The sequence below is a fragment of the Gopherus evgoodei genome, chromosome 6 (assembly GCF_007399415.2).
Source record: "Gopherus evgoodei ecotype Sinaloan lineage chromosome 6, rGopEvg1_v1.p, whole genome shotgun sequence".
NCBI classification, from domain to species: Eukaryota; Metazoa; Chordata; order Testudines; family Testudinidae; genus Gopherus; species Gopherus evgoodei.
In genome coordinates this window covers 88,226,336-88,247,404 of record NC_044327.1, presented here as the reverse complement: position 1 = coordinate 88,247,404, position 21,069 = coordinate 88,226,336, and the positions used below count along the sequence as shown (strand labels likewise).

Below are 21,069 nucleotides of genomic sequence, written 5' to 3'. Positions count from 1 at the left end.
TACATATAGGGACCAGTACTCAAAAAGGAAGTTACTTACCTTCGTAACTAGAGGTCCTTCATGATATTTGGTCCTGATGTGTATTCCACCACCCGCCGTGCTTCCCCTCTGCTTCGAATCATCTTTTGATTTGTGGCAGAGAAGGAACTGGAGAGGCAATCGGTCTGCCTCACTCCAGTCTCTTCGTTTGGAGACATGAGGAGAGTGAAAGTGCATGCCAGAATGACAGGCACTGCTTTCAGAATTCTCCAGCTCTGGGTGCCTGGAGCACATATGTACCTCACAGTGGAATACAGATAGGGACCATATGCCTTGAAGAACCTCCAGTTACAAAGGTAATTAGCTGCTTCTTATAGCTCCATAACTCAAGAGGTAGAAATCTTGTCCAGTGTTCTACCCTTTTAATACTGAATATGTACAGTTGTGCTGCATGAAGACACACATGTGGGTCATAAGGGACGATATTTTGCACAGTTTAATATATTTTGGATGGGGTCAGATTAATCTGGTGAGGGTGAAATTCACCCAGACTGTGGAAGTTACAAACATTAATGCTGTATTGTGCACATTTAGGGTCTGATCCTGCAATTTCTGTGTGCAGAACTCCAGTTGATCTCAGGGTGGCTGCAGGGTCAGGTGTCATTATTGCTGTTCCTTATTTGTGTGTATTGTGCTAATGCCTAGGACCCCAGTCACAGACCATGACTCCATTGTGCTAGGTGCTGTACAAACACAGAACAAAATGATTGGTCCAAGGGGCTTACAATTTAAGTAGCATGTTTCTATGTCATTAACATTGCTTTATAGATAGTTCTCTCATTTTTTCTCACTGCTTAAATATACATTGTAAGTTCTCTATGATTGTTTCAGAACTCTATTTCATTTTTCAACTTTTGCTGAATTAAAGCTAACTTAATTGTAAATAATTTGTTGAACACAGACAGCCCTCCTTAAATAATAGAATATCTAATTTTGGGCCAAAGTAGTATGATCTGACATCCTAACTTTGTCCTAGTAGAAGGTTTTTGGATTAATGTCAGTGAAATTCGTGGTGAATTGCAACTATTGTACAGCTAAGTGCACCAGAAGGGTTTTATGCCTTCCTCTGAAGCATCTGGCCTTGTCCGCTGTCAGAAACATGATATTGGGCCAGATGGGCCATTGATCTGTTCCAGTATGGCAGTTCCTGTGGGGAAGGTAATTGGCAGATGGCATGTCTTTGTTCTGTTTATCAATATTGCGCCTTTATGAACATATCTATGAATCTGCTCAGATCCTAATAGAGCAATTTTCAAGCTAAAAGTTAAGCCAACACAATGATCACAAAAATGACTTCTGAGTTGAAATGTTAATACTTTATTCTAGTTTCTATACAACTGATTTTATTAGATTCTGAGTGATGGAGGAGTGTTTATAACAAATATTTGTTCCATATACATTGTGGCAATTAGATCATGCAACTACACTTACTTTTCCTGTTGTTCTACCATTTACTAATCCTGAGCTAATAAACATCCAAGACTATTTGAATATGAAATACTGTTATACTTCATGTTTTTTTTCCTCTTTCTGTGGCAATAGACTGAGATGTAGTCCAGTGGTCAGACCACAGGTCTGGAACTTACTACTGTTTTTCTAATTTCATCTCTGATGTGGATTCACCGTGTAACCTTAAATAACTTAATCTCTCTTGACTGAGTTTTTCTTGCTTTGCAAATGACAATAGCAACTGACCTCACAAAAGTATTGTGAGGACTAATTAATTAATGTCTGTGATGAGTGCTATATATGAAATTTGTGTTATTATTTTACTTGGATTGTAAACTCTTTAGGGTAGGGACAATCTTTTCTGTGTGCGCACAGGGTCTAGCACCATGGAGTTCCAATCTTGCCTTGGGACCAGTATTTACCAATGTAATACAAATCCAGAAAAATAACATTTATTACTCTGATACCAGTGAGTTCATGGTTATCTTTCAAGAATTTTTCAACACTAAAATTGCTTTGTTGTGTCACAGTGCACCTGTTCATAATTATAATTATTATGTGTAATCCATGCTATGCTATGAATGGAAAAATCCCTTCTTATAAAATTTTGCCTTGACTTCAGCATTATTGATGTTCCGTAAAAAAAAAAAAAAAAATTGGGGGGGTTGATGATTTGTGTTTCAGTTCTTAAATGAGAGCTGACTTCCATACTTATGAGTTTGTTTTTAAACATTTTTTTAATGTATGTAAAAACAATATATTTGGATTGAGCCTTTTGGCTTTTTCTTCCATCTTTTCGCTTCATTCTCTTTTGCAGATTTCCTCAAGAAATAACTCAGCAAGATTCCAAAGTGTGCCTTTGACCCCACTCCCTTCTCCTCTGTAGCCTTCCATTCCTTATTGTGTAGCAGTAGGCCACTATACCAGACAAGCTTTCTTATGTTGTGTTGCCTGCTGTAAAGCCGCAAAAATACGAAGTTGGCCCAACGAGCCAATGAGTGGCTGAATGTGGCTTCTGTGTGTACAGTACATCTATTATCATCAGGATACAGTAAAAGCCAAGCCACTATATGTTGATCTAAAACTATGACAAATCAATGATGAAATACTGATGTATGGTTTTTCCATGATTTCAGGAAGCATATGTAGCTCCTATCTTACCCAAAGCTATCAACTTCCAGTGCTGGACACAATGTTTGTGAGAAAGAGACATCGTGGGAAAGATTTTGGATTAATGATGTTGGAGGATTTTGTGGATTCCTTTACTGAAGACACACTTGGTCTTCGCTATCCACTATCATCTTTCATATATACAGGTAAACTCTGTAATTTTTTTCCTGTCCTATCCACTCTGGCTTTCTTTAAACTTCCAAATAAATACTCCCATCTCAGTTCAACATGGAAGGAAGAGATTAAATTTCTTAACGTGACAAACTTTAAATAAATATAAAATATGCTGTTATTCAATAAACCTTAAAAAGTCAGAGGGAGAATATGCATGGTACTTTATTTTCTTGTAATCCTTGAATTTCTATTGGTTAATATTATATCTTCGGCTGTCAATCGCAGTTAACTCATGCGATTAACCCAATAAAATTAAAACTGTGATTAATCGTGATTAATCACACTGTTAAACAATAGAATACCAATTGAAATTTATTAAATATTTTGGATGTTTTCCTACATTTTCATATAGTATTCTATGTTGTAATAAATAATATACACTTTGATTTCAATTACAGATATTTGCACTGTAAAAATGATAAAAGAAATAGTATTTTGCAATTTACCTCATACGAGTACTGTCGTGCAATCTCTTTGTCTGAAAGTACAACTTACAAATATAGATTTTTTTTGTTTGTTACATAAAACTGCACTCAAAAACAAAACAATGTTAAAACTTCAGAGCCTGCAAGTCCACTCAGTTCTACTTCTTGTTCAGCCAGTCGTTAAGACAAACAAGTTTGTTTACATTCACGAAAGATAATGCTGCCCACTTCTTATTTACAATGTCACCAGAAAGTGAGAACATATGTTTGTATGGCACTTTTGTAGCCGGCATTGGAAGGTATTTACGTACCAGATATGCTAAACATTTGTATGCCCCTTCATACTTTCGCCACCATTCCAGAGGACATGCATCTATGCTGATGACGCTCATTAAAAATATTTGTTAATTAAATTTGTGACAGAACTCCTTGGGGGAGAATTATATGTCTCCTGTTCCATTTTACCTGCATTCTGCCACATATTTGATATTTCTGTGGGCACCAGAAAAATCCTGCTCTCTCTGGAATTGCAGATATACTTTGCTGAAAGTGCTGTGCCCAAAATAAGTCCATAATGCTTTTCCCCTTTAGTTTTAAAAGTAACAGAGGTTAGTTTATTTTAATTGTAACATTAATTAGTATTAAATAAGGGGACGGGGGAGGTTTGCTGTCTCTCATGTGCTGGCTTGTTGAGATCTCACCACGGAGGTGAACAAGAATCCAAACTGGTGAAATAACTGAAGTGCTCATAGGTGAGATACAAATATTTACAAGCTCTGAGGGCAAATGTTACCCAGAATGTATGTGAAGTAGGGAGAGAGGGTTGCTGGTTCCTGAGGCTGTGATATGTCCCAAAGCCAAAATATGAGGGCAGTTTAATAACATGTGGAGGCTCTTCCTGCACTCCCACGACAAAGCATACTGGCTGTGGGAGTCCTCAGGGGTTCCTGTCTACTCTCTACTGCCAGGGGCAATTTCCAGATATGGTGTAGGAGCCAGAACACACACTCTGTCTCCTATCCCCTCCCTTACCTGCAAGGATGAGCCATTAGGAGAGGGCCAGTCTTCAGGGACAGCACCAGAAATAGTAGCTGATCACTTTGAGGAGGAGAACAAACACCAATAGGAATGGTGACAAGTGACGCCAGCTCTCCCCACCTATTGCTGGTAACAGTGCCCTCTCAGCTTTTGGTTAATGCTAGTAAGGCTCAAAGTGGGAGTGATGGGGGTCATATAAATGGATAGTTGCTAGCATCCTTTTTCTCTAGATGTGGGGGATACCTGCTGTGGTGCGCTTCCTTCCCAATGCGTGCTATGGTGGAGTCGTGTGGAAGGTGACGTCTGGTTTGAGTTAGATGAAATATTTACCAATAGGATTTTAAGAGGAGAGGGGAGAGGGAAATGCCAAAGGTTAATGGTGAGTGCGTTGTAATAAACAGTGCTAAAGACAACTCCTCTGCATTCCCACAAAGTACTTTACATGGGTGCTATTGGGAACATCAGTTGGTAGAATCCGTTGGCTGCATGTGCTATTCATGAGCATATCCCTGATATGTAGGCAACTTTAAATCCATGTTTGGTTTAAAACTCTCTAGAAACAAATAACCTTGTAACTTGTACATAAACTGACAGGTAATATTATAAATTAGGATTCATTTTTGAAAGTTGGGATTCAAGGATATTTTTTATTGAGGAAGAAATTTTTCCTTGCACCTTGTAGTCACAAACTGGCATAATAAGTACAGTAACTCCTCGCTTAATGTCGTCCCGGTTAATGTTGTTATGTTGCTGATCAATTAGAGAACATGCTTGTTTAAAGTTGCCCAGTACTCCCGTATAATGTTGTTTGGCAGCTGCCTGCTTTGTCTACAGTTTGCAGAAAGAGCAGCCTGTTGGAGCTAGCTGGTGGGGGCTTGGAACCAGGGTGGACCAGGAGCCCCCCGTCAACTCCCCTAAGTTCCCAGTGCAGCAGCTGCCCAGCAGGCCCTCTGCCTTGAATCTGCTCCCAGGAGTCTCCTGCTTGCTGTGCAGGGGGGTGGGGGGAGAAGGGGAGAGAAGAGGGGTGCCAGTGTCAGGGTGTTCCCCTCCCCCAGCTCCTGTACCCCATCTCCACAGAATGGGGGGGACATGACACAACAGGGCTCAGGATGGAAGGAACTTGCTACTGTCTCAACTTGCTAATCTACTTAAAAAGGCAGAGTATTTTAGAGTGGAGTCAGTGTTCTTAAAGGGGAAATGTGCGTGTCTCTCACACTCACACACACGGTGTGTCTCTGTCTCTCTCGCTTCCATGCTGTCTTCTTCCTCCATATGTGCTGCTTTGTAGAGTGTGAGGCTACATTAACAACAATGTGTTAACCTTTGAGGGCTCAGCCGAGTGTCAATTCATCATTTAGCAGTAAGGCATTTCCTGGGAAATATCCCAGCCTCTAACTGCACCACCTCAACCAAGCTTCACAATTACATTGCTGTGTACAGTATTAAATGGTTTGTTTAAAACTTAGTATGTGTATGTGTAATGACAAAGTTCCTCCTCTACCTTGGTAGGTCCTGCACTTATTGGCAGATTTTGCTCACTTCAGTGATCTTCCCCACAATCTGGGTCAATTTCTCCTGTGTCTGATCAGGAGTTGGGAGGTTTGGGGGGAACTCAGGCCCACCCTCTACTCTGGGTTCCAGCCCAGGGCCCTGTGGATTGCAGCTGTCTATAGTGCCTCTTGTAACAGCTGCATGACAGTTACAACTCCCTGAGCTACTTCCCCATGGCCTCCTGCAAACACCTTCTTTATCCTCACCACAGGACCTTCCTCCTGGTGTCTGATACCGCTTGTACTCCTCAGTCTTCCAGCAGCACACCCTCTCACTCTCACTCTCAGCTCCTTGCGCCTCTTGCTCCCAGCTCCTCACACATACTTCCTCTCCTCTGGCCTGACCGGAATGAGCTCTTTTTTAAACCCAGGTGCCCTGATTAGCCTGCCTTGATTGGCTGCAGGTGTTCTAAACAGCCTGTCTGCCTTAATTGATTCTAGTAGGTTCCTGATTACTCTAGTGCAGCCCCTGCTCTGGTCACTCAGGGAACAGAAAACTATTCATCCGGTGACCAGTATATTTGTCCTCTATCAGACTCCTGTACCCCACTGATTAGGATCTGTCACAGTATATATAATTAGTCTTTTGTCTGGCAAAAAAAATTTCCTGGAACCTAAGGCATTAATTCTTTATGGGGAAATTGGATTTGCTTAACAGCGTTTTGTTTGAAGTAGCATTTTTCAGGAACATAACTACAATGTTAAGCAAGGAGTTACTGTAACTATTTTGTAATACCCAAAAATGCTTCCTAGAAGACAGGAAAAAAACCCTGCAGTCCCTCCCCCCTTAACCTTACAATCTAAATTTAAGACATAGTACAGTGATGGAAGATGATAAATAAGAGGACGGGACTGAGTTCTAGATGGATGAGGATTACAGAAATGTTATCATATAGTTACTCAGGTTAGACATGTGCACATCTTGGTGCCTAAGTTCCTTTTTGTTTGTGATGTATTATAAGTATGATAAAGTAGAAGGTCAGATTATAATTGACTCAGTAGGATAGCGTTTGAATAAATTCTTAAGCTGAGTTACAGATATACATACTGTGTGGTGTGGTTTTGTTTTATTTATGTTTGTTCAGCTTGTAAGCAGTATTTTGAAAAGTACCCAGGGGATCATGATCTTCTATGGGAAGTTGAAGGAGCAGGACACTGGTTCCAGAGAACACCTATTACCAGTGTATTGCAAAGAGAAACACTCAAAACTACAGGTAAGGATTCTTTGGAAACAGGACTAGAAAACTATTGAAACTTGAAAAGTAAAGTTACATTGTACAGTGCCTACAATAACTTTTGTAGACAGTCCCCATTGTGAACAATCCCCACAGAAGTCATTGGAAAGACACCGGCTAACTTCATTATTTAAATTGTATCTGCACTTTTTTTCTGTTGAATTTTTCTAAGAGCAGGAGCCTCTCAAAAAGAAAACAACAGTTCCCAGACTGAGGAGTATTTTCTGCCATCTGCCATGGAATCTGAAACGGGAAGCGAACAAAGCACAGAGATTGAAACACAGCTAAGGGTAGGTATACACACAGTTTTCTTTATACATAAAAGCCAGGAGATTTTACAGAATTGTATAATTTATATCGTCATATTCTTCTGGTTTCCTTAATTACTTGTTCTGTAAGATCTTTTACTGAAGAGAAAGAGATGGGACTCCATATAGGAAGGTTATATATTTTTTTAATAATCCATTTTTAAACTTCTAACTAGAGAGCAATGATACTGGTTAAACTTTTGGGAAAAATGTAGATGATTCCTAGGAAACTGATTATAAAATCCATGAATTTAATAAAAATGTGTCTCTTCCTTGTTCATTACTCCTCCTTTATCCTCCATTTTCCCGTGCTTCTCTCCCTCAGTAAGTCCTTTTAGGAATCCAGCTTGAACTTCTAGTATCTCTTCAGTGTTCTCCGGGCCTAAGAGCCTGCACTATATCTTTTTTTCTTTTTTTTGAAAACCATCCAGTCTATCAAAACCCATGACTTTTTATCAGATTACCTTCGAAGACAGTTGTGGCTTCAGTGAGAAAGCCAGAAACATACTTACTGTGAAATTTTGTTGTAGTTGAAGTAAATTGACATGGGTGTCAAGAGCTATGAAAGACACATGTTTTTGTTACACTTGCGTTAATGTTACCTTTTTTAGCAAAGTAAGACCAGCTTGTTGCTTAGACATTACAAATTCACCTAGTGTTAATAGAATACTAGGATGCATCTTGTACTATCATTTTTTTTCAGCCAGTGCTCTCTTTGTATGCTGTAGGGTATGAGATGGCCTTAGTAGTGTCTAGTAACTTGCAATGGTAAATTGTTATAGGTTTGGGGGAGGAGGGTATTTCAGTTGATTTCCTCCCCGACCCTGCAATCTTGGGATGTGTGAATATTCAAACTATGACACTTAGCACTGTAGACACAAACAGTACAAAGGCTGCACATCTCTGGCATCAGATGAGAGCATCAAATGTATCAGTCTAAGAAGATAGTGTTCATGAAAGTGCATAATCGCATTGTAGATGAATATGTTGTAAAGTGTACAGCCTGCATTCAGATTTATTCAGTTCTCTCGCAGAAGGACTGCGAGTCTCTTTGTGCATCTTTGAAACTTCAGCCAAGTTTCATCCACATATGGATATGCAATTGAATATTTTTGTTGGTTGACTATTATGCAGCTGTTAAGAGATGGAAAATTCTGCAAGATAAAGCTGCTTGCATACAGTGAATACTGATGAATGTTAATGAGGTATTAATTTGCATTGTACAAACCAGTCAAAATGCACTTGGGAGTAAACTTTAATTATGCAAGACTGGTGCCTTAGGCACAAAACCTAGCTACTGAAATCTAAACTTTGTATTCAAAGTAAAATGTAAGTGTCTATCATGGTTGAGAAGGTTACCTCCCAAAGGTAAACTGAATGCAAACAGATATAGTGGGTTTTTTTTGAGGTTGTAAACAAGCCTGAAGCAATAACTCTGAGCGCTGTCATTCATAACAGTAAGTTTTTTAACTCTGAAACTTGATTGATTATTTAAATGTCATCTCCACTAGTAATCATTTTAGCAGAAACAACGGATTAAGGCACTTTTACATAAGGTTGTTGGATGCAATCATGTATTATGGGGAAAGGAGCAGTGGGACATTTAGTTGCTGTTAAGGCTTGCTGTGGTGGTGAATTAGGAATTCAAGCCCTACCAAATGAGTCAAGTCATCTGTGCCCCTGCCCAAAAGTTGGAGGGGAAAAAATAAATGCATCTAGGGTGACCAGATGTTAAGGGGAAAATATCAGGACTGTCGCAGGGGGTGGATGTTTTTTTTTAACACTCATCCGTCTGGGAGTTCGGTGGCAATTTGGTGGAGAGCCCTTCAGTTGCGAATGGTCTTCGGTGGTATTTTGGTGGTGGGTAATAAACCTTGCTGCCAAAGACAGAAGCACCCGCCGCCAAAATACCGCTGAAGACCATCCGCGACTGAAGGACTCTCTGCCGAATTCCTGCAGAAGACCAGGAAACAAAATATCAGGACAGAGGGTGTCCTGACCGTACTCTGGTCGGGAGGCAGGACAAACTCCTCAAAATCGGGACATCTGGTCACTCTAAATGCATTCAATGTCAAAAGCCTAAAATACTTTCTGGAGGCCAGAATCCCAAATCCCAGAATCCCTTCCAAAATACTAGAACTGACTTTTTCTCTCTGATGACTGCAAAATTCTGAAGATTTAGGAGTAGTGTAATATATTAATGTGGAAAACAATTCGCATGTGTTCCTGTGTATTACATTATTTTTGTCTATAAAAACAAGGAATACTGACGTGATTATAACACTAATATATAAACAACCCCCTCTATTTAAATTTAATTGATGTTCCCTCAAATATCAATGTATTACAGAACTCATTGCAACCCATTGGGTCTTGCAGCAGAGGTCTTTGGGGTTGGGTTGGAATTGCAGCAAAGCAGGTGGACATGGCCTCCTTTTAGTGCTAGTTTACCTAAAGTAGCCAATCTAGGGCAATTAATCATAGGTCTGTTTTAAAAACAAGAAGCTTATACTCTGAAAAATTATTGTAAAAATAGATTTGTGGAATTGGATGCTTATCTCTTAATGACTGCAGATCTAGTTTGGTCATGAATAAAAGACAACTCATCTACCTGCTGGCTCTGCAGACTACACCTAGAATCTAAGGCTGAAGCTCTGTTTTACCCAGCTTGCCACATCATCACCAGTAATAAAGATTTATTAATTTGATTGATTTTTCTTTTACTAATCCCAAACTAGATGTTTGGGATAGTAAGAACGTGTATTAGTCACTAAGAGAGTAGATCTGATTCTAAATTCACCCAGTGAGCTGATCTCTTTATTGAGAAGATACCATTTTTTCACTTAACTCCTTCATCTGAATATAGTCAGTTTCCCAAAGACCAACCTTGAATTAATATTCCAGAATGTATCTGGGGATTGGGAGATGAAGGCATTTCAATCAGGAGAATAGAATCTCCAGTAGCTCAGACTTTTAAAGTACAGTATGTTTTTCTGCTTTAGGTTGATTCTCAAAAAGGCAAAGACATCCTAGATGCCCATGCAAGCACTTCTGAAGGTAAAAATAATGTTGAACGTCGGTATTATGGTGCTTACGTTTTAGAGTAATGGCCCATTTTCACCATTACTTTTAACTTCTCTGTGCCTTGATTGGATAAAATGGATAAAATACTAATGCCTCTTTTAGAGGTGTTTTGAGGCCTAAACAATGTTTGTAAAGTACTTTAAGATCCTTGGATGAATGCTAGTATTATAAATTTATTTTGGTCTGTTTAAAAAAAAATCTCATAATGAAATGCTTTTTCAATTAGGCCCTGCATATGCCTACTTCTATGAAAAATACTCAAGTTATTCTCTTACTATGTGCAGATCCATTAGGTATGCATATTCTTTCATTTACATTCATTTTTTGTATCTTTAAGAGCTTGATGTTACACCCGTTTCCACTCGAACACGAAGCAGTCATTTAAAACGTCCCAGGATAGGAAAGAGGAGCCAGGAATCTGAAACTGAAACTCCTTCAGGAGAGGATGAAAACCTTCTTTGGATATCAGGAAGCAGGTAATGTGTCACTTTTAATTTTGCAGTTTCAGTGGTGTCAGAGCTGTGGTGTACCTACTCATGTGGTACAGGCTATTTCCTATCCCATTAGAAAGCAAAATTGATATACCCTCATTTCCCCTGCTTTAGTCTGATTTGCTGATTACTTTAAAAACAAAACTCTAGTGGGGAAAAGCAAGCTGCCGACTCTGAAGTGATCACAACAAAGTAATGGTTTGTGTTTCCGTATAAACTCAGCAGATTTTGGGAACGATATTAACACCACTCTGGTGACTAATTGCACATTCAGCACTTTTTATGGTACTGAAATCTTCAGGAATCTAAGTTTAACTATATATCACTGTGAGAATGTTCTCAGAAGGGTGTGTGTGGTATTTCTAAGATGGGAACATACAGAGCTTTTTGTATTCTGATTTATAGCTTATATGGTACAAAAACTCTTGAAAGGCCACTGACACCCTGAAACATTAATTGCACAGACTCCCATGGAGAATATTAGTGTTAATTTAAAAAAGAAAACACAAAAATACTAACCCCCTCCAACTGAAATGAAGAGAATTTTACTGGTTAGGCTCTGAAACTTGTTTGGACTGGTAAAAGGTATAGACTGATTGAAAGAAAATTAGTTGTATTCTGTTAAAACTGCATCTCTAGTGGAGGCCAGGGAAACAAGAGGCCAAGTCACTTCATCATAGTAATTGGAGTGTAGTTTGTGTAAAAATCTACATTCCTGCAGAATGTCCATCTGGTATCTGTTTTCATGACTTGTTGAGGAGGGATAGGTTTCCTTACTGAAACCTGATCAAGTTCAAAAGACTTAGTGTGGCAAGCGGCAGTCTGGTGAATCAAATTAGCCGCGGCAGCGCTTTAATATGGTGTTGTAGTTGTGGCAAAGCACTGGGAGAGAGGTCTCCCAGTGCTCTTAAAAAAAACCACCCCCACAAGGGGAATAGCTGCCAGCACTGGGAGCACAGCTGCCAGCGCTGGGACTTTACGGCGCTGAAACTTGCGGCACTAAGTGGTGTGTTTTTTCACACCCCTGAGCGCTGCAAGTTTCAATGCTGTAAAATGTCAGTGTAGACAAACCCTAAGTGGCTTCACATGTCTTGCATTATCCAGGGTCTGCTTTTTACTTTCCTTGTGACTAGCTAAATGGAACCAGAGATGATATGCTATTATGCACTTCTAGACAATATGCTGCTGTAAAATGGACAGTGTTTGGAATATGTAAAATGTATTGGCAATCAGTGCTTCGAGACATGTAGCCACAGATAATTGGCTAGTTGGATACTTGGGAAGCTGATGACTATTTTTGAAAATCAGGATATTAGTGTTTGTAGTAAAAATTTTGTGGCACCACTTCCATAATCCATCTTGAGAAACTGTGGTGTGTAGTTACAGAACACTTGTGAAACAACTGTATACAAGTCAATTGTGCACAATATCATTTCTTCATATATAAAACCTAAGTGCACTTAAAGATGAAAAATTCCATCATCCCAAAAATAAAAAGTGAATATTTCTGAGACCTCATTACCTGTTGGCTACAGCAAAGCTGTATTTTTCCAAACAATCTATGTTCTGTCTGCTATCTTGAATTCTAATCCAGCTAGACGTTTTGTAAGTCATATGAAGTTAATGATAATTGTTTGAGTAGTCTTGTAAAGCTAAAATGAAGTCACATAAGACTGATAGTGGTATACCTGGGTTGGGAGAAGCTGGGTCTCTTTTCACAGGGTCCACTTTTTTTTTTTCCTTACAGTTAAGGGATTAACATTTTATAACTTCATAAGCTTTCAGCTCTCATGAAGGTGTTTCTGATTTCTAGCTTTGAATTCAATGGAAGGAAGATAGAGGCCTCTTTATATATTGGTGCAGCAACAGTCTAGTTGAATAGCTATCTAGTTAGGAGTTGGCCATTTTCAATATGTAATTGTATTTATTTAGCTGGGTTCCACACTCCTGTATGATGAATGTGTATTATACTAATTAACTTACTGTGGGAGAAAGTTCTCATTATTTAATGGTGTCACTGAGATTGTTAACCTAAAAAAATTGAGTGTTTTATTTTCTGTGGCAGGTTGGAACCTGTAGCACTTACATCTGAAAGCTCAGAAGAGTTAGTAGAAGAAACTGAAGAAAATGTAGTTGAAAATGAAGAGGAAACAGTAGTTGAAAATGAGGACCAGTTAGTACTGGAAACACAAGAGTTCTGTACATCACCACCTGAAAAACAAGATGAGAAAGAGGTAACAGCTAAGACTGGTTGAGGTTCAATGTAAATAAGGCACAGGTGGTGATGGTAGGCTTGAGGAAGCTTTCCATCCACATCTGAGCAGGAGATTGCAACCTTTTGTGTTAAGTGTGGTCTTTGCTACCATGATATGTGCCTTTGCCAACTCTATATGAAATTATTGCAATGCACTTTATGTGGGACTACATCTTAAATCCATTTGGAAGATGAAGCTGGTACAGAATTATGGTTAGGAAAACTTCCTCCATACTTACTGGAGGTCAGAATCTGGTCTAGTATCTCTAAAGAAAATTAGATGATCCTCGAGGAACCAATGGCTTGCTGTATTTCAGAGACTTGTGTAAATTTTGAAAATGCTTGTTTTAATTTTTATGCTTGGGGAAAAAAAGCCAAAATTTAAAAAAAACAAACCCTGTTTGCACAACAGTTTTATGCAAAAGTTCTGCCTCTGAGTTTTTTATGCTGATGTTTTGAACAATGGTTGTGCCCTAGCTTGACTTATGAATGTCACTTTAGGAAACTGAATCAGAGCCACTCAATGGTGAGCTAACAGAAGGGACTATCAAAACATCACTTATGACTGAAGAGGAAACAGGTAGTGAAGCATTAGATGGTGAATCAAAATTACAGTCTGACAATCCAGAAGAAGAATCTTTAACTCTGTTTGTTCCGTTAACCCTTGACCCTTCAGTGAAATCTTCTGAAGACACTGCATCAGATAAGGTGAGAGAAGTGCAACAAAATGATATTTTAGGTCTTTTTTCTTTTGATACTGCATGAGAGATGATTGGTAGGGTGTGGATAGGTCTTGAAGGGTCTTGACAGCAAAGACAAGTAATTTATGTTTGATACAATAGAGAGGGAGATCCACATCCCAAGGAATTTACAATCTAAAGTCACAGACTGTTATAGGCACCAAGCAGAATGCTAACTATTGGAACAAGTACATATGCTTACTATGCACTAATTTCTAAGTGTGCCTCATTGTGCCTGAGTGAGCCTCTGAATTTTTGTATTTCAAAGCTTTAGAAAAAATCAGATAATGTCAAGGCCCTAAGCCAGGAAGATGGAGTGGAAGGAGAGGCTTGTTAATGGGGCACCCAATGCTGTAAATTGCTGAGTGCTTCAACTCCCACTGCGAGTTGAGGGTGATCAGCACCTTGCAGGGGAAGACTCAGAGTCTGTACCATCTCAAGAACATGTGAATTGTCCCCCTGATTGTTTTGACTCTTATTTTTTCCTCAGGTTATGAACACTACTGATTCAGAAATACTGACGGAGGAAAGTGTACCTATGGAAAAAGAGGGCATTGAAGAGGAGCAACAAGCAGCCCAAAGGAAGAAATCATCTGATGAAAGTGCAGATACCGTAGCTTCAGTGCCAAAAGAAGAACCATCTGATAATGGCCTTTCAAACTCTGTGGTAACTGAAGCACTAGAAGAATCAGTTCCTGAAAATGTGTCACCCAATGCATCGTCTTCCTTGGAAGAGCAAAGCGAGGAAGCAGGGCATGACTCACAAGAAACCCCTGTTGTCCTTGGTCAGAGTTCTTTGATAGTGGTTGAACTTGAGGATGTGTCGTTCCAGCAACATTCAGAAGGACAAAAGAACCAATCAGAAGAGCAGTCTGAGGAGTCTTCTGAACAGATGGATCAATATACGCAGACAGCGGCAGAGAGAGCTGCTGACAGCAGCTCAGAAGAAACAGAAATTGAGGTACCAATAGTAGATCGGAGGAATTTACGAAGAAAGGCCAAAGGATACAAAGGACCACCCAAGAAGAAAGGAAAGCCAGCTTAACAATGAAGTCACTTGTTAATCCAGCTATTTGAAGTTATTATTTCGTTTATAATAGGGTATTCTTAAATCGCATGGGACACAGGATACACATGCATTCAGAAGTTTGGGTTGGACTTCCCTTTGGGATTCACCACCTTTCCTCAACTTTTCTTGAATTTTTAACCACTATACAATGAGCTTCATCAGGGTATGGAAGTAAATGGCCAGTCTCCTCCTTTATAAAGGATAAATGCTGAATAAATGGAACAATTGGGCTAGCAAAGCAACAAAATTTGCATTTAAGATTAGAATTGTTAGAAGAAAATACCATCTGTGAAATCCTTAACCCACTGACTTCAGTGAGGCCAGGATTTCACACCAGATGTTTATAAAATTGTGTTTTCCGCTTAAGAAAAAAACAGGACTAAGGGGCAAAAACCCACATAGACTACCAGAGAATAGAGTAAAAGACTATATGGCATAAATATCGATCTCAAGATGAAGGGAGTATACACAAGAACTTACTCTTACAGTGTAATGGTCCAAAATAACATGAACAGTGCTATCTATTCTTTCTCTAGTATTGTTTTAGGTGAACTGATTTTTCAGCCCTACTTCCAAATCCCATTTACTATTCATTTGAAAGAGAAACAGCTGAGTCCATGATCTGAAGCACTGTCAAAACAATGTCTAACATTGTACAATACAATAATGAAGTTTTTTAGTGGAGCATTAATTATGCTTATATGATAAGTTATACATTTATCATTTCAAAATTTGACATTAAGCATACATTTTACAGCATCTACTTTTACTTGTGTTGAACTGCCCATACATTTACAGAACTGTTTGGACTGCCACCCCATATGGATGTGCAGATTTGGTTCTTGATCATTTACCTTTGTGTCACAGTGCAGAAAATAACTTAAAATAACCCTTTAGCTGGAAATGGGTTGAATGGGGAATGCTACCTAGTATCTTCCAAATACTTAGCTGGTACATTCAGCAGCTGTTAGCTGTGATGTCTATCAGGTGCAAGACTCCTGTGAACCCAGAAATTCCAGGTATACCATGACATTTCATTAGTGTAAAGTAAACATTAACCAGAGTTGCAGCAAACATCTGTGTATGCCAAATTTCTTGTCTTTGTGCAACTACCAGGAGATTGTTGCAGTTAGATCAAAAAGTGAAGTAGCCCTGACTCTGATATATTTCCTGGGATAACAGCTTTCCAGTTTGGTTACTTGAATAGTAATTCCCAAGCTTGCAGCATTAAGACAGAGTAGGCAGGAAAAAACCCAGACCATTCATCTGTGTTTCTGAATAGTCCCTTTTACCCTATCTTCAGTGATATCTCTAACACATTTGACTCAGAATGCAATGTCATACATGATATATTTTTAAATCGCTGTTTATTTCTGTCCAGTAATGAAGCTTCCGTAATAATGGGTAAAAATTCAGGAATAAGTAAGAACAGTGGTGCATGCACAGAAAGGGAGAAATGTGACTATTTGTACTCTTACATATTTTATAAGATAAATGAGCAAAAGTTGGCACCTAAATGTCTCAAAATTGAAGGTACCTACTTATTTCTCTTTAGGGTTTATAAATAAAAGGTTCACTTGAATAACATCAAAGATCTTTTAATTTTTATCCTCTATGAAACAAATATAAGAATCTGCTTTGATTTTATGGATGTACAGTTTAACTTTTTAGATATTTTCTTATCTTATTTAGGTGGTAAAACACTCTTATTCTTTTAAACTGTTTTCACTCACTTTAAAATGAGGGTGCAGGTTTTTTTAGAGGCTTGTATTGCATATGCTCTGGAACTGGGGTGCATAGAATCATTGAGCTATATTTGGATTTCTTAAAATGTTGCAACTTTTCCTGTCAATGTATATTTGTTGTATATGAACATTGTGGATGAGAGGTATAAGCAGAACTTTTCTTGATTGTTTATAAATATTCAAGTGAACCTTCAGCCTTTCTAAAACCAATTAAACATTTTCTATAAAGCACGCAAGAAAAATGTTCTGTTATGTATGCTGTGGCTTCTCTTTTAGCTCTAAGATTGTTGTGAAAACAGACAGCTGGGAAACACTACGTTTTGTTGTTGCAAGAATTGAACATGTTAGGGGGCAGGGAGTTGACCTAAAAGATGTTTTTTGTGTACAGTACATTTTAAAAAGTGGAGGATATGAATGTTAGAGTGTTAGTTGAAAAGAGTTAAGCTTTGGGAAAGAGTAATATACTCATGTGTACTTCAGTAGATACTTACAAAAAAAATATCTACTTTTAATTCAATTGTGTTACACGACAGCATTTTTCAGACCATGGACCCTGGCTTGCTGCATTTAAGGTCTGTTCACTTGCGTGTTTTTTTTCCCCCCATATGGATAACCCAGAACTAACTTATGCGAACATATCCTGTTTCAGAGATTTCCCGTTCACTGAACATTTGAATTTGCAGTCGCACAATTAGCACCAGTTATTATTTCAGCAGTAAAACTTCACTTGACTTCAGTGGCAGCAAGAGCAGAGTCTTAGGAGTTTAATCTGATTTCACTTAAACTGGTGTAAACTGAGTTACACTTGTGTAAAACTAGCAAAACTGAGATTAGAATCAGGCCCCTGATTATTAGGAAGAACTGAATATGGAGATCAGGTGCATAATTAAGAATTCTTACAGCCACTCTGCTGCTAACAGGGATTACACCAGTCAGTTGAGCTAAATGTCATATTTGGTATCAGCTATCTTAACAATTAATAATGAGCTGGTGAAATCAAGCTATTTGTAAAAAAAGAATTAATGTCCATTACAGTGCTGAAAGTCCAATTACAACACAGCTTAATCTCAAATACCTTCTGCTATACTATTGCAAAGAGAACACCTCCATTTACAACTAAGTAATGAAGAGTTTAACTTTGGGAAATAAAATAGCCTTTTTATTAAGCCTAGGCTTAACAGAAGTAAAACACAGTCTGTCTTGTTTCAGATTACCATTGAACTGTTAGAACTTCTTAAGGTCTTACCACACCAGCAATCCAAAATCAAAACAGCGTTTGATTTTTATACAGTTTGTACCAAATGTTACTAAAACAGGATGTGGAATAATATATGGGCAACTAAAGCAAGCAGTATTATTCTTGAGCCTTACTTAGTCTAGGAACAGAGCTTAAAGAACACTAACTTTTGATCTCTGCCTCACCCTTAGATGATAAGTGGTTTTGTATTTGAACCTGACATTCGTTCATGTCTTATTTGTATTGCTCACTAATTTTCATGAAGATTTGCTATGCTTCCCACAAATTCATATTCTTTTCTTTGTAAAGGCTATGTTCATTTCGTGCAGAAATATTGTTTACTGTTCCATCCTGTTTCCCAGAACCCATCACATTAAATTTGCATTCATATCTTTTTTCAGAAATGGAATTTTACTTCTAGCTTGATAAATGCTATGTCGCTTATTCTTTGCCGTGATCCCCACCTCCACTATCACAATATTCCCTGGACTTTAGTAATTAGATCTCATTTCCAATGACATCAACACCACTACCTAAGTTATACATACGCAAGCAATAAATAGTCCAAGTGTCAGCTTATGTGCTCCATTTTGATAAACGATACACCATTCTCAAACTTTATTTCCAAGGAGATACGTTTTAAATTTATTTTCCTAAATGTGGTGGTAGGTGTTTTCTAAACATGTGGTATTATGTTTATAAATCTCTTATGGAAGATGTACTGCTGTTCTGGATTACTGTGTTAAGTCTTGTTATAGTATTTTTAGTTTTTCCTTTGGTATTGTCTTGATAGCTTTTTGAGATGTTTCAAAGTAGTAATTAAACTTATATTTTGTGACTTTTCCTTCTTGGTTTCAGTATTTGAGTCCCCTCTGCTAAACAGCAAACATTTTCAATCACTCTGGCTCACTAAGGTTCAATTTATAGTTCTCCAAATGTCAGTGTTTAACTGTTAGCTTTAATCCATAATTTAAATACTACCATGGAACTTTGAAAGCTCACTAACCAGAGTATAGAATAAATACATATTAAAATAACCTAGCTTTATGAATCTGAATTTTTCACCTAATGAAAAATACTTGTCAATAAATCCTAGGATTGCAGTCTTAAAATGTGAACTGCAAGACAAAACTGATTCCCCCCCCCCCCCACTCCCCACTTTATAGCTTCATATGTCTGCATTTAATTTTCTTATAAATCACTAACTTCAAACTATACCACTGGGAGGTATAAGGTACAACTAATAATTTATCCAGTAAGTGCAGTATATTTCATGCGTATCTTAAACAGGTCTTCCAGAGTTAAAGGTTCTTTAACCTTAAGTTTAAAATAGAAACAAAATACAAATTGCAACATGATCCTCCATAGACTGGAGGAACAAAAACATAAGTTGAGAGAAGAGAGAAGTCGCACGTGTAGGTACTGATCCTGCAACTGCATCCATGCAGGTGGACCTATGTGAACCCCCCAGTGAAGTCAGTGTAGCTCCACAAGGTGCCATGAAGACACAATTGTGGGAGTAAGTCTGTACTGGCAACAACTATATCAAGCAGCTAACAGTGGATTGTGTTTACAGCACGAATACGAGTTAAGTTAAAACACATCTTTGAGATTGTATTTTCATAAGCAGAGACCACAATTAGTTGAAAACGTCCCTCTAATTGTCTATCACTTACTGTATGTGAAGATTTAACAAATTCAACTGGCATTTCAGACATGAGATGTGGGAGGGATTGGGGCCAGAGCCTATCATCACAAAAATGCCCCCTTTTCCCCCCAAAGCAAATATCAGTACACACTATATTTGCTTGTGATCCTCATTAAATTCAAATCAGTCATGTAACTACTTTGTTTGTTCATTGTATGAATGTTTGTCTGAAAACTAGTAACCAATTAGAAGGCATAGTCTTGGGAAATACTGTTTTGACAAGATTTTCCTAAAACACTCAAAAATTCTGGCTTAAAAAAAAAATGCAGTTAAGTCAGTCAGTGCATGAACACAACTTTAGACAGAAGCTCCTGTAGTAAAATTGGTACAAAAAATGCATTTAGCTTGATCCATTAATGGCAATTTCTTATCGACTTAAGTCCCAGTTCTGCAGACGCTTGCATTGTGCATATGCTTCACCTTTTATGCATGTCAGCAGTCCCATTTGACTATGTAGAATACCTTTTGATATATCTAGTACTATCAACTCCAAGCATTCAGATAAATGAGGCAGGTCCAGAAAAATCAGTCAAGAGTGTTTTAGGCATCTTGGCCCAGAGCTTCAAAGGTCTTGACATCAATGGAAGTTGGGAGGCTAAATACCTTTGGGGATCTGGGCCCTTTTTCTACAAGTATGAGGGCTGGAACTTTTCATTTTTAAAAAAAAAAAAGGCAGATTCTTATGTAATCACCTGACACAAGGGGAATGGGGCTTTAAGAAATAAAATGTTGCAAGCTCATGCCATAATGTGTTTAATACAGAGCCTGCTTAAGAGTGGGATTACAGACTGAAGTATGTGTGCAAATGTTTGCAGGCTTAGGGCCTTAATTTATATTCTATTTTGTATGTTGCCTTCTGTTACAAAAATTCTACCTTTACAACTCTACCATTATGGAGCTAAAAATGTGATCATGCAGCATAAGGCACTGATAGTGATATAATCTACACATGTACAAAATCACTTGTAATTGCAAATTATTTTCTTGTTTAGGATTACCTCTGGCTTCTTAAATCATCAGACTAAGATAGTTGATGTGTATAATTGCTGAGGACTTGAAGCAAGTATAGATGGATTAGCTAATGACAAGTTAGCTTCTGAGCTGACTGACTTTTAACATCTTGGATTGGCTATTTATTGGTGGGGGTGGTTGTTTCATGGACCATTTTAAAGAACCTGTTGTGTTTTTTTCCCCCCTAACCTCTGATGTAGTGGGTCATCTAACCCAATACCTTGTATTCCTAAACAGCTGACGGAAGATGAACATGCAGTTACTTGCAGCTTTTAGCATATCAGACTGTTCATTCCAATCAAATTTAATATGCAAAAATCTGTACAGTCTGGGAGACTGCAA

At 38.2% G+C, this 21,069-nt stretch overlaps 1 protein-coding gene across 5 annotated transcripts in view; it reads left to right on the top strand.

The window, feature by feature from the left end:
• Window positions 1-18,846, top strand: part of FAM169A (family with sequence similarity 169 member A) — a 52,665-nt gene extending 33,819 nt beyond the window's left edge. For all 5 annotated transcript variants that reach the window (XM_030566579.1, XM_030566574.1, XM_030566575.1 and 2 more), the window contains 8 exons: window positions 2,625-2,804; window positions 6,931-7,059; window positions 7,258-7,370; window positions 10,391-10,445; window positions 10,810-10,948; window positions 13,029-13,197; window positions 13,719-13,925; window positions 14,448-18,846. In XM_030566579.1, coding sequence (XP_030422439.1) covers window positions 2,625-2,804; window positions 6,931-7,059; window positions 7,258-7,370; window positions 10,391-10,445; window positions 10,810-10,948; window positions 13,029-13,197; window positions 13,719-13,925; window positions 14,448-15,002 — 1,547 coding nt within the window. In that variant the 3' untranslated portion in view covers window positions 15,003-18,846. The remainder of the gene's footprint in view (window positions 1-2,624; window positions 2,805-6,930; window positions 7,060-7,257; window positions 7,371-10,390; window positions 10,446-10,809; window positions 10,949-13,028; window positions 13,198-13,718; window positions 13,926-14,447) is intronic.
• Window positions 18,847-21,069: the final 2,223 nt, after the last annotated feature.